The sequence below is a fragment of the Bufo gargarizans genome, chromosome 2 (assembly GCF_014858855.1).
Source record: "Bufo gargarizans isolate SCDJY-AF-19 chromosome 2, ASM1485885v1, whole genome shotgun sequence".
NCBI classification, from domain to species: domain Eukaryota; kingdom Metazoa; phylum Chordata; class Amphibia; order Anura; family Bufonidae; genus Bufo; species Bufo gargarizans.
Window position 1 is genome coordinate 724,619,175 of NC_058081.1, and position 13,357 is coordinate 724,632,531.

A 13,357-nucleotide genomic window follows, 5' to 3' on the forward strand; every position below is an offset into this window, starting at 1 on the left:
ACAGATATATACAGCTACACAAGAGGGAGCTCAGGAGATTACTACATACAGATATACAGCCACCACTAGAGGGAGCTCAGGAGATTACTACATACAGATATATACAGCCACCACTAGAGGGAGCTCAGGAGATTACTACATACAGATATACACAGCCACCACTAGAGGGGGCTCAGGAAATTACTGCATACATATATACAGCCACCAGTAGAGGGATATCAGGAGATTACCACATACAGATATTTACAGCCACCACTAGAGGGACCAAAAGAGATTACTGCATACAGATATATACAGCCACCACTAGAGGGAGATCAGGAGATAATTGCATACAGATATATACAGCCAGCAGTAGAGGGAGCTCAGGAGATTACTGCATACAGATATATACAGCCACCAGTAGAGGGAGCTCAGGAGATTACTATATACAGATATATACAGCCACCACTAGAGGGAGCTCAGGAGATTACTACATACAGATATATACAGCCACCACTAGAGGGAGCTCAGGAGATTACTACATACAGATATATACAGACACCACTAGAGGAAGCTCAGGAGATTACTACATACAGATATATACAGTCACCACTAAAGGGAGCTCAGGAGATTACTGCATACAGATAAATACAGCCGCCATTAGAGGGAGCTCAGGAGATTACTGCATACAGATAAATACAGCCACCACTAGAGGGAGCTCAGGAGACTACTACTTACAGATGTATACAGCCACCACTAGGGGGAGCTCAGGAGACTACTACTTACAGATGTATACAGCCACCACTAGGGGGAGCTCAGGAGCTTATTTCTGATCATTTATACAGTACACTGAAATCAATAGTTCTGTATGCAAAATTCATATACGCATCCTTCTGTGGTGTATACAGGTAGTTCAAATTTTAAAGTAGGAGTACTTGATGCTCTATATAAGAAATATTGGACCCCTATTACTATAAGAATATTTTGGTATCATGGGTTTTACATAAAATGTCTAACTAAGATTTTTTTGTAATGACTGCAGCATTATTATAGCAATAAAATACTGTGAGTAATAAATAGAATCAAAGTAACATCATGACTTCCAATATTTTTTAATTTAAGAGTATCTGTCACCTCTCATGACATGTGGTAAATTATCGTATTGTCAACACTATAACAATTTGGGGGAAAAATTCTCAGAACTCTGCCCTCTTCCTTGGTTATTTCTACTAGAAAAAACCTTGATGCTGCCAGTTGGGGGTATGTCTTTGCATACTCTACATTGTCAGATCAGTGCAGACAATGTCAACAGGAGCGTTGCAGTCCAGTGTTCAATATATTCATTCATACACAACTCAAAGTAAAAAAAAAAAAAAGACCTAGAATTGCTACTTCATGGGCCATCCGATGATTTCCTAAAACAGACATGTCAAGAGGGACGGCAGGTCTTGGTTCTACCATTTCTATGGTCTTGGGGCAAACAACCAGTGTCTGTTCAGTGTTCAGTCAACCTGAGTAACTTACATCGGGCTAGATTAAAGATATTTACCAACAGAAATAATCTATGAGCAAGTTCTAAGTCAATATGCGGGTTCCCCCATCATTAAGCTAGAGTGATGAGGACTAAAAAAAGGAGAACTGTGTAATACCGAAATCCCCCCTGTGATGTGACTGTGATGAGATCAAACCATAGATTTCTGAACCTTTAAATAACATAGCGCTAAGAAACATTGTTACCGATGGTCTTTTCGAGTTGTTTAGTCCAGTCATTCAGTGTATAAGAATGTAATCGAAGTTCAGATATGAAGGTGATCAGTTAGACCACATGGGAGTCAGAGGTGGACTTGGTCTTGTTCTGGAGGTCTTTTTGTAATGAGTCTTCATTGAAAGCTTTCTCGAATATTGAATGGAAGGAACCCCAGAATTTTTTCTTAAAGTCCCGGCCAATAAAAACATAGAGAAAAGGATTGATGCAGCTGTTTATGAAAGCCAAGCTGGAGGTGAGAGGAGCGCCAATACGAAATACATTGGGTGAAAAATTACCTGCATGCAATTCCATCAAGGAGATAACATGATAAGGAAACCAACAGACGAAGAAGGAAATGATCACAGCGATGATGACTTTGAAGGGCTTGGTGGACGTGGTCATGTGATTTCTTTGGATACGTAGAGCAATTATGGAATAAGAAGAGACAATGACAATAAAAGGGATCACAAATCCCACGAGGAATCTGGTTATAATTGTCCCTTTCTGACGGGACTTGCCAATGGGCGATAACTCTTCGATCTCAGGATCAAGCTCAAAGTCGTTAAAGCAACCAAAGCTGCCGTCATAATATTGAACGGTGTTTCGAAATATAAAGTATGGGAGGCTAAATATAATAGCCAGGACCCAAACTCCGATGACAACAAATAAAGCCAGTTTTGGCGTTCTGTGGTTTTGACACCAAACAGGAAAGATGACAGAGATACAACAATCTATACTGATGATGGTGAGCAGGAAGACGCTGGCAAACAGATTGATGAAAGCCACCGAACTATTCAACTTGCACATGAATGCCCCAAAGATCCATTCGAAATCATAAGCCAAGTAGATTATGCTCAAGGGGAGAAATAATGTGAAGGTGAAGTCAGCGATTGATAAATTAAGGAACCAAATGACATTGACCGTCTTTTTCATCTTGAAGATTGTGAACCAGAGGACCAGGCCATTTCCACTAGTCCCAAGTACAAAGGCCAAAGAGTAGACAAACAAAGCGAAGTAATTCTCAGGGGACTGTCCATAGTCTTCATAGTAGTCAGTTGTATTGCCAGAAGTGTGGTCCGGGGGTGTAACGTTGAAGGTTGGATACAACGTGATGTTCTCCATGACTTTCCTGGTAAATGGTAGAACAGAACTTTATAAAAAGCTGCAAATACAAAAACAAAAAATGGTTACAAAGAATAATTAAAATTACAATGTTTCCTTTCATTTCAAGGTAATGGCCCCCACGTTTTTGCTAATTTCTCCTTAGTTTACCCGTACAGTCTTCATAAAGCATTCAAGTATTGACCGAACCTTATGACACCAAGGATTGTTCTTTTTTGACAGTTAACACACCATAGTGCGTACAACAGCCCCCTGAACTGAAGATGGACACTTAGTAAACACAATTAAAAAGGTTGTCCCACAGAGATTATTACTGTGCAATACAGAGAGCATCTCCAAGGCAATAATCATGCAAAAAAAAAATATATATATATATATATATATATATATACAGATATATACAGTCACCACTGTATATATTTTTAGGTTTGTACATTTTCTAGTATCGCCCCCTGTTGTTTGTACTGTCCACCTGGTCCTGCATTCATTGGGGACTGACTTGCTTAGTAGTTTGCCTGCTCCCTTTCTCCTCCCAGTGCCGACGCAGTGATCTCATAGAGAAGAGGCCCATCCATTCTTTTAAGCACACAGCTCTATCTCCCTCTAGACAGCGGAGAAGGACAATGCATCACATACCATAGTGCTGTTTATTAGTGGAATCGATGGGGTTGAGTGTGAGGGGCTATTTTGTGGCAGGGGAGGAAGGAGTTAACAAAAGCTGGTTGCAGTGCATCCCAGGACATATAGGTGTTTGATGTTCCCATGTGATGAGCTGCTGCCCTCCCACAGAATGAGAAGAGGCCAGAGCTGCAGATGGGTGAGTAAAGGAAAATGTCAAGGGCAAAAGTTACACCAAACATCAGAGTCTTGTGCATTGATACATTTTGTAACCCACGTCCCCTTGTTGGTCAAATCTTTTGTGCTATCTGCAAAGAGGTCCTGTCCATAAGATGGCCGCTGATGGAGGGTCATGTGACCAGACACATCATTCAGTCTCCTCCATTCAAATACACTGCACCTGCCACCTGTACTGTGGCCAGGAAGCCCAGGAGAGCAGACAAGGCAGGGGAGTGATATAGGTGGTGGCCAATGTCGGGAAACAGGTCCCTTCGCAGGTCTGCCCAGAAAAGGGAGTTACCCAAAAAAATCCAAAGGTGCACCAACCCTTTAAGTGTTCTTTGTGCTTGCAGCCTGTTAAATTTACTTGAGGAGGCTGAAGGCTTTCATTGGCAGGGTCTTTGGCCACACTGACCGTCTGATCCCATACTGGGACAGTTGCCCGTCAAATGCATGAAAATAATGCTATGCGACCCCAGAAGTGCTGGGAGGTCAGGGTGGGTGCCGTCTCATACTTACACTGCAAGTCCGGAGCGTGACACTCACTCATCCGAAAGGGGTCTTAAAAATTCCAATATCGGCTTCAGGTAAAACTGTTCCCGGGGTTAGTGCTCCTTAGTATGCTGTTTTAACCCTCTCATCTCCAGAGTGCAATGCCTGCATCTACAGCTACAGAAGGATGATCCAAGTGAAGACAAATCAGGGGTTTGTTTTTGAAGCTCTAGTGATGTCACATGTTACATAATGCGCACCTATAGGACATCACTATGTATGGGAGAGATGGAGGAGTCATTTTATGGAAAGATTATATTTTTACCAAACCACCATAAAGCTGAACCAAAAATTAGGAAAAACTATTTTTTTCCATATTTCTCACCATTTCCGACCTAAAAGAGTCCTAATTTTTTTTTTTTTTGCTAGAAAAAATGTAGTTTGCTTTGGTCATGAAGGATCAAAGTTAAGCTAGGTGTCAACGTCCAAGGTCCATCAAGTTATTTGCTGTGGAACCAGAGGGTGTGGTTATGGTGGAGATTACGGGTGAATGAAAAGCCACAGATAATACATTCTGTGATAATTGCAATGATTTAGCACTGTAAAGACAGTGCACCTAAAAAATGACAAAAACACACGTGGACAAATTTGTTGGCACCTTCCATTAAAATTGAAAAACCCACAATAGTCACTTAAAATAATATCAAACTAACAAAATAAATAATACATAATACATAAAAATTTACTGAAAATCAGCAAATAAAAATCAGACATTGCTTCTGAATTGTGGTTCAGCAGAATAATTTAAGTTGGTTCCTCAACGTAATATTTTTTTGTGCAACCTTTTGAGGCAATTGCTACAATCAAGCGATTTCTGTGACTCAGTGAGACTTCTGCTCCTGTCCACAGATGTTCAATAGGATTTAGATCAGGCCTCACAGCGGAAACTTTAGAGGAGTCCAGTGCTTTGCTCTCAGACATTCTCAGATGTTTTTAGCTGTGTTTTGGGTCATTATCCTGTTGGAGGACCCCCGACCAACGACTGAGACCAAGCTTTCTCACATTTCACTTCAGAATCACTTTATAGTCTTGAGATTTCATTGTACCCTGCAGAGATTCAAGACATCCTGTGCCAGATGCAGCAAAGCAGCCCCAAACCATCACAGAGCCTCCTCCATGTTTCATAGTAGGTACAATGTTCTTCTCTTTGCTTTATTTTGGCATCTATGAACATAGAGCTGATGTGACTCCAGCTGTGTCTCATCTAAGGATAAATCCCGGCAGTCGTATCTTCTTTTTCAATATACTGTATCTGTTTTATTCCATCCAAAGTGAAATGTCCCAACAACCACAGGTACCTGTTGATGAAGGCATATCACCGAAACGCGTCCTGGTTGTTGGGACATTTCACTTTGGATGGAATAAAACAGATATATTGAAAAAGAAGATACGACTGCTGGGATTTATTTTTATTTTTCATATAGAGGTTGCTCCTTCCCGTAGCAGCGTTCACAAACAGATGAGTGCCGACCAGCTGGACTATTCATCTGTCTAAGGGACATTCAGGCTTGTCAATAAGCATTTTGGAAAATTCCAGTCTCGCTTTTTTATACTTTGCTTTCAACAGCGGTTTCCTCCTTGGTCGTCTTCCATTAAGTCCACTTTGGCTAAGACAAAGATGGTGCGATCTGACACTGAGGTACCTTGACCTTAGAATTCACCTCTGATCTCTTTGGAAGTTGTTCTGGGCTCTTTGGTTACCCTTCGTGTGATCCGTCTTTTCAATTTGTCATCAATTTTCCTCTTGCGGCCACGTCCAGGGAGGTTGGCTACAGTCCTGTAAACTTTAAACTTCTGAATAACATGTGCAACTGTGGTATCAAGAACATCAAGCTGTTTGGAGATTTAAGGTTTGTCTATAATTTTCTTTCTAATCTCCTGAGACAACTCTCTCCTTAGCTTTCTCTGGTCCATGTTCTGTGCGGTGCCCACCACGATACCAAACAGCACACTGACTACTTTTCACACTCTAAATAGGCAGACAGACTGATTACAAGTCCGAAGACACCTGTGATGATAATTAAAGGACACACCTGTCCCTGTGGTCAAATCATTTTCCATCTTTTCTAGGGGTACTATTGTTTTTGAACCCCAATTCAAAAGCAATGTCTGATTTTCAGTACATTTCTTATTACTTTTGTCAGTTTTAGTTATTTTAGTGACCATTGTGGGTTTTTCTTTCTTTAACGGAAGGGTTCCAACAAGTTTGTCCAGTGTATCATTACCATTACCAATTAAGCTGGTGGGCGGAGCCTGACTAACATTGGGTAGGCTCCGCCCACCTGCTTAATTTGTGACTATTTATAGTAGGGCAGCATTGAGGCCTGATGCTGGAGGCCTGGAGCGCATATGATGCAGGTGAGTTGAGCTCTCTGATAGGGCTCGGCATGAAGTACAATGACAATGCTGGGCCTTATTACATGTGAGTAAATACTGGAGGCAGTGGGGGACTCTACTAGGGGCGGTGGGAAACATTACCGGGGGCTTTACGGGGGGGATCAGGGACCAGGGGTGTAACGATTGTGGTCACAGAGGGTGCGACCGAGCACAGCATGAAGGGGGGGGCCTGATTTGAAGTTTGCCCTGGGGCTCATAGCATTCTAGTTATACCACTGGTTATTATCCATTGCTGGCTTGGTTCATTTTTCCATCATATTATACACTTTCCGTTTCCATGGTTATTAGGACCACTCTGCAATCCAACAGCAGTGGCCGTGCTTGCACACTATAGGAAAAAGCGCCAGCCTATGTGTACTCCCACGGTCCCAGCCACCAGAGATGTTAGAGCTTTTTCCTATAGTATGCAAGCACGGCCACCGCTGCTGGATTGCAGGGTGGTCGTAACCATGGAAACGGAAGGTGTATATTGTGATGGAAAAATGAATCCAGCCAGCAAAGGAGGCAATATGGATAATAATACATTAGTAAGTGCCATGTATTAACTTTCTCTACATGATAAATGTCACTTGCCATATGTAGGCCCCTTGCAGACGAGCATGAGCGGAATAGGTCCGGATGTGTTCAGTGAAAAATGCACAATTTCTTAAGCAAGTTAATTCAGTTTTTATCGCACGGGTGCAATGCGATTTAATGAGTTTTGCACGCGTGTGATAAAAAACTAAATGTTTGCAAACAACATCTCTTAGCAACCATCCGTGAAAAACGCACCACATCCACGCTAGCTTGCGGATGCTTGCAATTTTCACGCAGCCCCATTCACTTCTATGGGGTCAGCATTGCGTGAAAAAAGCAGATTATAGAACATGCTGTGCGATTTTCACACAACGCACAAGTGATGCTTGAAAACCAACGCTCATGTACACAGACCCATGGAAATAAATGGGTCCGGATTCAGTGCGGGCGCAATGCGTTCGCATCACGTATTGCACCCACGCGGAATACTCGCTCATGTGAAAGGGGCCTAAGAGAACCCCTTTAAGATTGGCATTCCACACCATGAACCCAGCTGGAGAAGGATCTGACCAATTTATTGATCTCTGCAGAGGACGCACTCGCGGCCCGCCTACTCCAGCCAGGAGATCTCTGCAGAGGACGCACTCGCAGCCCGCCTACTCCAGCCAGGAGATCTCTGCAGAGGACGCACTCGCGGCCCGCCTACTCCAGCCAGGAGATCTCTGCAGAGGACGCACTCGCGGCCCGCCTACTCCAGCCAGGAGATCTCTGCAGAGGACGCACTCGCGGCCCATCTACTCCAGCCAGGAGATCTCTGCAGAGGACGCACTCGCAGCCCGCCTACTCCAACCAGGAGATCTCTGCAGAGGACGCACTCGCAGCCCGCCTACTCCAGCCAGGAGATCTCTGCAGAGGACGCACTCGCGGCCCATCTACTCCAGCCAGGAGATCTCTGCAGAGGACGCACTCGCGGCCCGCCTACTCCAGCCAGGAGATCTCTGCAGAGGACGCACTCGCGGCCCGCCTACTCCAGCCAGGAGATCTCTGCAGAGGAGGCACTCGCAGCCCGCCTACTCCAGCCAGGAGATCTCTGCAGAGGACGCACTCGCGGCCCGCCTACTCTAGCCAGGAGATCTCTGCAGAGGACGCACTCGCGGCCCACGTACTCCAGCCAGGAGATCTCTAGGACGCACTCGCGGCCCACCTACTCCAGCCAGGAGATCTCTGCAGAGGACGCACTGGCGGCCCATCTACTCCAGCCAGGAGATCTCTGCAGAGGACGCACTCGCGGCCCGCCTACTCCAGCCAGGAGATCTCTGCAGAGGACGCACTGGCGGCCCATCTACTCCAGCCAGGAGATCTCTGCAGAGGACACACTTGCGGCCCGCCTACTCCAGCTAGGATATCTCTGCAGAGGACACACTCGCAGCCCGCCTACTCCAGCCAGGAGATCTCTAGGACGCACACGTGGCCCGCCTACTCCAGCCAGGAGATCTCTGCAGAGGACGCACTGGCTGCCCATCTACTCCAGCTAGGAGATCTCTGCAGAGGACACACTTGCGGCCCGCCTACTCCAGCTAGGATATCTCTGCAGAGGACACACTCGCAGCCCGCCTACTCCAGCCAGGAGATCTCTAGGACGCACACGTGGCCCGCCTACTCCAGCCAGGAGATCTCTGCAGAGGACGCACTGGCTGCCCATCTACTCCAGCTAGGAGATCTCTGCAGAGGACACACTTGCGGCCCGCCTACTCCAGCTAGGATATCTCTGCAGAGGACGCACTGGTGGCCCATCTACTCCAGCCAGGAGATCTCTGCAGAGGACACACTCGCGGGCCGCCTACTTTAGCCAGGAGATCTCTGCAGAGGACGCACTGGCGGCCCATCTACTCCAGCTAGGATATCTCTGCAGAGGACGCACTCGCGGCCCGCCTACTCCAGCCAGGAGATCTCTGCAGAGAATGCACTGGCGGCCCATCTACTCCAGCCAGGAGATCTCTGCAGAGGACGCACTGGCAGCCCATCTACTCCAGCCAGGAGATCTCTGCAGAGGACGCACTGGCGGCCCGTCTACTCCAGCCAGGAGATCTCTGCAGAGGACGCACTGGCGGCCTATCTACTCCAGCCAGGAGATCTCTGCAGAGAATGCACTGGCGGCCCATCTACTCCAGCCAGGAGATCTCTGCAGAGGGTGCACTGGCGGCCCGTCTACTCCAGCCAGGAGATCTCTGCAGAGGACGCACTGGCGGCCCGTCTACTCCAGCCATGAGATCTCTGCAGAGGACGCACTGGCGGCCTATCTACTCCAGCCAGGAGATCTCTGCAGAGGACGCACTCGCGGCCCGCCTACTCCAGCCAGGAGATCTCTGCAGAGGACGCACTCGCGGCCCGCCTACTCCAGCCAGGAGATCTCTGCAGAGGACACACTCGTGGCCCGCCTATTCCAGGCTCATATTTTTTTTACAAGGGTATGGAAAGAATACTAAAGTCACAAATTTTGTTGCAAATCAGAATATGGGACAAGATTTGTGACCTTTCTGCTCTAGAGCTATAATGAATGACCCCATTGTGTTCAGGTTATAGCAAGATATAGCAGAGCTGAAGAGCGTGACCTGAGCTAATAACGAGCAATACAGTCAGCGTCAGACTGGGGATCCCTGGACCCAAATGTCACCCTCCATTTGTACCTCTAAACTTTAAATTCATTGTAGTTTATTACATTATTAATTAACCCACAAAAATAGACTCGGGGGCAAATGATTGACTTCAAATGGCATTGTCTTCCGCAGAAGCCATCTAGAGACACTGGGCCTGGGCGGCCGGGGTATTGAAATACAAGGTGAGGGCAGAGAACTGGACCTTCACCCCAGGCGAGCACAGCTACGGCTCTGCCTGGATATAATATTACAAACATGGGTCGTGCACTCAATGATTTACTCTTTTGCCATATTTGGAGTCAAAAGGCATTTATTTCTCCTAGTAAAAAAATTGGATGGATTTTATTTTTTATTTTATTTTTTTGCTTTTTCTGGCCAAACACTGCAGGAGAACATATTGATGTAGGTGGACACGTCATTTCATCAGCATTTCTATGATACATAATACAGGGCAGTGCAGTACAATAGAGCGGCCACTAGGTGACAGTGTTTACTGGATATGAAAGACCGAGCACGACGTTGTGAACTTAGAGAACCATGGAAAAAAGGATAAAAAAATGTTTTTGTGGTTTATGGGGAAATGTGTCAGCTTCCTGTCCGAGAGCAAATCATAAGATTATTTCTGAATTAAACTAATATTTCCTTAACCACCATCTAGAGTTCATGTATGGCTCTGCACTGTGCACTCGGCACTGCTACGTGAGGCTGGGATAGATAGATGGATAGATAGATAGATAGATAGATACATAGATACATAGATAGATAGATAGATAGATAGATAGATAGATAGATAGATAGATGGATAGATAATAGATACATTGATAATAGATAGATAATAGATAGATAGATAGACAGATAGATAATAGATAATAGATAGATAATAGATAAATAAATAATAGATAGATAGATAATAGATAGATAATGATAGATCCGAAAAATTGGGAAAACTTTGAAAGTGTCCCCAAGTGCAGTCACAAAAACCATCAAGCGCTACAAAGAAACTGGCTCACATGCGGACCGCCCCAGGAAAGGAAGACCAAGAGTCACCTCTGCTGCGGAGGAGAAGTTCATCCGAGTCACCAGCCTCAGAAATCGCAGGTTAACAGCAGCTCAGATTAGAGACCAGGTCAATGCCACACAGAGTTCTAGCAGCAGACACATCTCTAGAACAACTGTTAAGAGGAGACTGTGTGAATCAGGCCTTCATGGTAGAATATCTGCTAGGAAACCACTGCTAAGGACAGGCAACAAGCAGAAGAGACTTGTTTGGGATAAAGAACACAAGGAATGGACATTAGACCAGTGGAAATCTGTGCTTTGGTCTGATGAGTCCAAATTTGAGATCTTTGGTTCCAACCACCGTGTCTTTGTGCGACGCAGAAAAGGTGAACGAATGGACTCTACATGCCTGGTTCCCACCGTGAAGCATGGAGGAGGAGGTGTGATGGTGTGAGGGTGCTTTGCTGGTGACACTGTTGGGGATTTATTCAAAATTGAAGGCATACTGAACCAGCATGGCTACCACAGCATCTTGCAGCGGCATGCTATTCCATCCGGTTTGCGTTTAGTTGGACCATCATTTATTTTTCAACAGGACAATCACCCCAAACACACCTCCAGGCTGTGTAAGGGCTATTTGACCATGAAGGAGAGTGATGGGGTGCTGCGCCAGATGACTTGGCCTCCACAGTCACCGGACCTGAACCCAATCGAGATGGTTTGGGGTGAGCTGGACCGCAGAGTGAAGGCAAAAGGGCCAACAAGTGCTAAGCATCTCTGGGAACTCCTTCAAGACTGTTGGAAGACCATTTCAGGTGACTACCTCTTGAAGCTCATCAAGAGAATGCCAAGAGTGTGCAAAGCAGTAATCAAAGCAAAAGGTGGCTACTTTGAAGAACCTAGAATATTACATATTTTCAGTTGTTTCACACTTTTTTGTTATGTATATAATTCCACATGTGTTAATTCATAGTTTTGATGCCTTCAATGTGAATCTACAATTTTCATAGTCATGAAAATAAGGAAAACCCTTTGAATGAGAAGGTGTGTCCAAACTTTTGGTCTGTACTGTAGATAATAGATAGATAGATAGGTAATAGATAATAGATAATAGATAGATAGATAGATAGATAGATAGATAATAGATAGATAGATAGATAGATAGATAATAGATAGATAGATAGATAGATAATAGATATATAATAGATAGATAATGAGATAAATAGATAGAATTTATTGCACAGTTGTGACCCTAGACGGAAGGAGATGAATAACCTACTGACAGGGACCTTAGATTGTGGCCCCATTGGGGACACGGCGATGCTGATGTCTGTACAGCGCTGCGGAGAATGTCAGCGCTATAGAAGTGAGTATAATAAACTAGATGGTGTCGTTTCTGAAGAAACCACAGGATGTTGGCTTGAAATCTGATTGGCTGTTTGTGGCTCCACCCACTTTTTGAAATTTGAACCCAAGTCACCGAATGACTGACTGACAAATTTGAGGACCCTGCCATTAACAGTCAAAGAGCGGCAGTGACCTAAGTTTGGCGAGTTTAACTTAAAGCTGTACGAGTGGCAAAGGTTTACAATTTTCCAATGAAAGTCTAGGACAAAAAGTGGGGTCTTCGGTGGTCCGCCGCAGGTCGAAGAATTGTGGAAAGTTTGGCGTTTGTAACCCCAAAACTGTAGGAGGAGTAGCGTAAAGAAAAGGGGGGGGGGGGAGAAGAATAAGACGGAATAATAAGCTAAACAATCGAAGAACAGGAGGTAATAAATAAATAAGCTGGACTCCAGACTGATACATTGTAACGGACTAGTGATGTCTGCAGCTCACAGAGCATTGTCTCGACTGATACAATTGTATCCACTTGTCAGCTGAGCGCAGGAGGAGCCATGTACAGGTTTACAGCATCTGAATGTAAACTGCAGCGTCCTCATTCATTGACAGCAAACAGAGCTCTAGAAAATAGTGAGAAATTGAATCACTAATTCTATTAGACAGCGGTAGAGCTTCTCCTCACACAGCGGTTAAGTGATCAGACAAATGGTCTTTACAGCAATGCAACCTCTGAGAGAGGACACGCCAAACAGCTACATGACACATTCAGCTCTGCTACATGACACATTCAGCTCTGCTACATTCACACATGTCCACTCTTTGTATGGTAGAATTCTCTATAAAGTAACATGTGCTGCAGATAGGGGCTCGGGGTCTTCTTACTGACGCCCCCAGATCCTCCTCATCCCCTGCTGATACTTCGGTCACTTACCTGATGGTCTTGAGGCACCGCTTCCACGTTTCCCCTTTGAGGTGCCTCGCTCCTGATCTGTGCCCATTATATAGAGACTGAGCGGTGTCGTCAGCTTTTACATCATCTGTCTGAGTCAGCAATCACTTACTGTCAATAGGAAATCCTCTTTTCCCTTAAAGAGGACCTGACCCTGGTACAGACCCCATCATCAAGTCCTATCCGTGATCTACCCCACCTAGGTAAGTGAACCCTCCATTATCGGCGGCAGCGTCACCGTCCGCTCTACAGCTGATCAGT

General features: G+C 45.1%; 1 protein-coding gene across 1 annotated transcript; it reads right to left on the reverse strand.

Moving 5' to 3' along the window:
• Window positions 1-688: 688 nt before the first annotated feature.
• LOC122929147 (chemokine-like receptor 1) lies at window positions 689-13,105 on the reverse strand. Its single transcript, XM_044282641.1, has 2 exons — window positions 13,079-13,105; window positions 689-2,888 (listed from the first exon to the last, which is right to left on the reverse strand). Exon 2 carries the CDS (start codon window positions 2,846-2,848, stop codon window positions 1,796-1,798), a length of 1,053 nt encoding a protein of 350 aa, XP_044138576.1. The 5' UTR covers window positions 2,849-2,888; window positions 13,079-13,105; the 3' UTR covers window positions 689-1,795.
• Window positions 13,106-13,357: the final 252 nt, after the last annotated feature.

Coding starts and splice junctions, on each gene's coding strand:
- LOC122929147 (XM_044282641.1), bottom strand. CDS start 2,848: ATGGAGAACATCACGTTGTATCCAACCTTCAACGTTACACCCCCGGAC.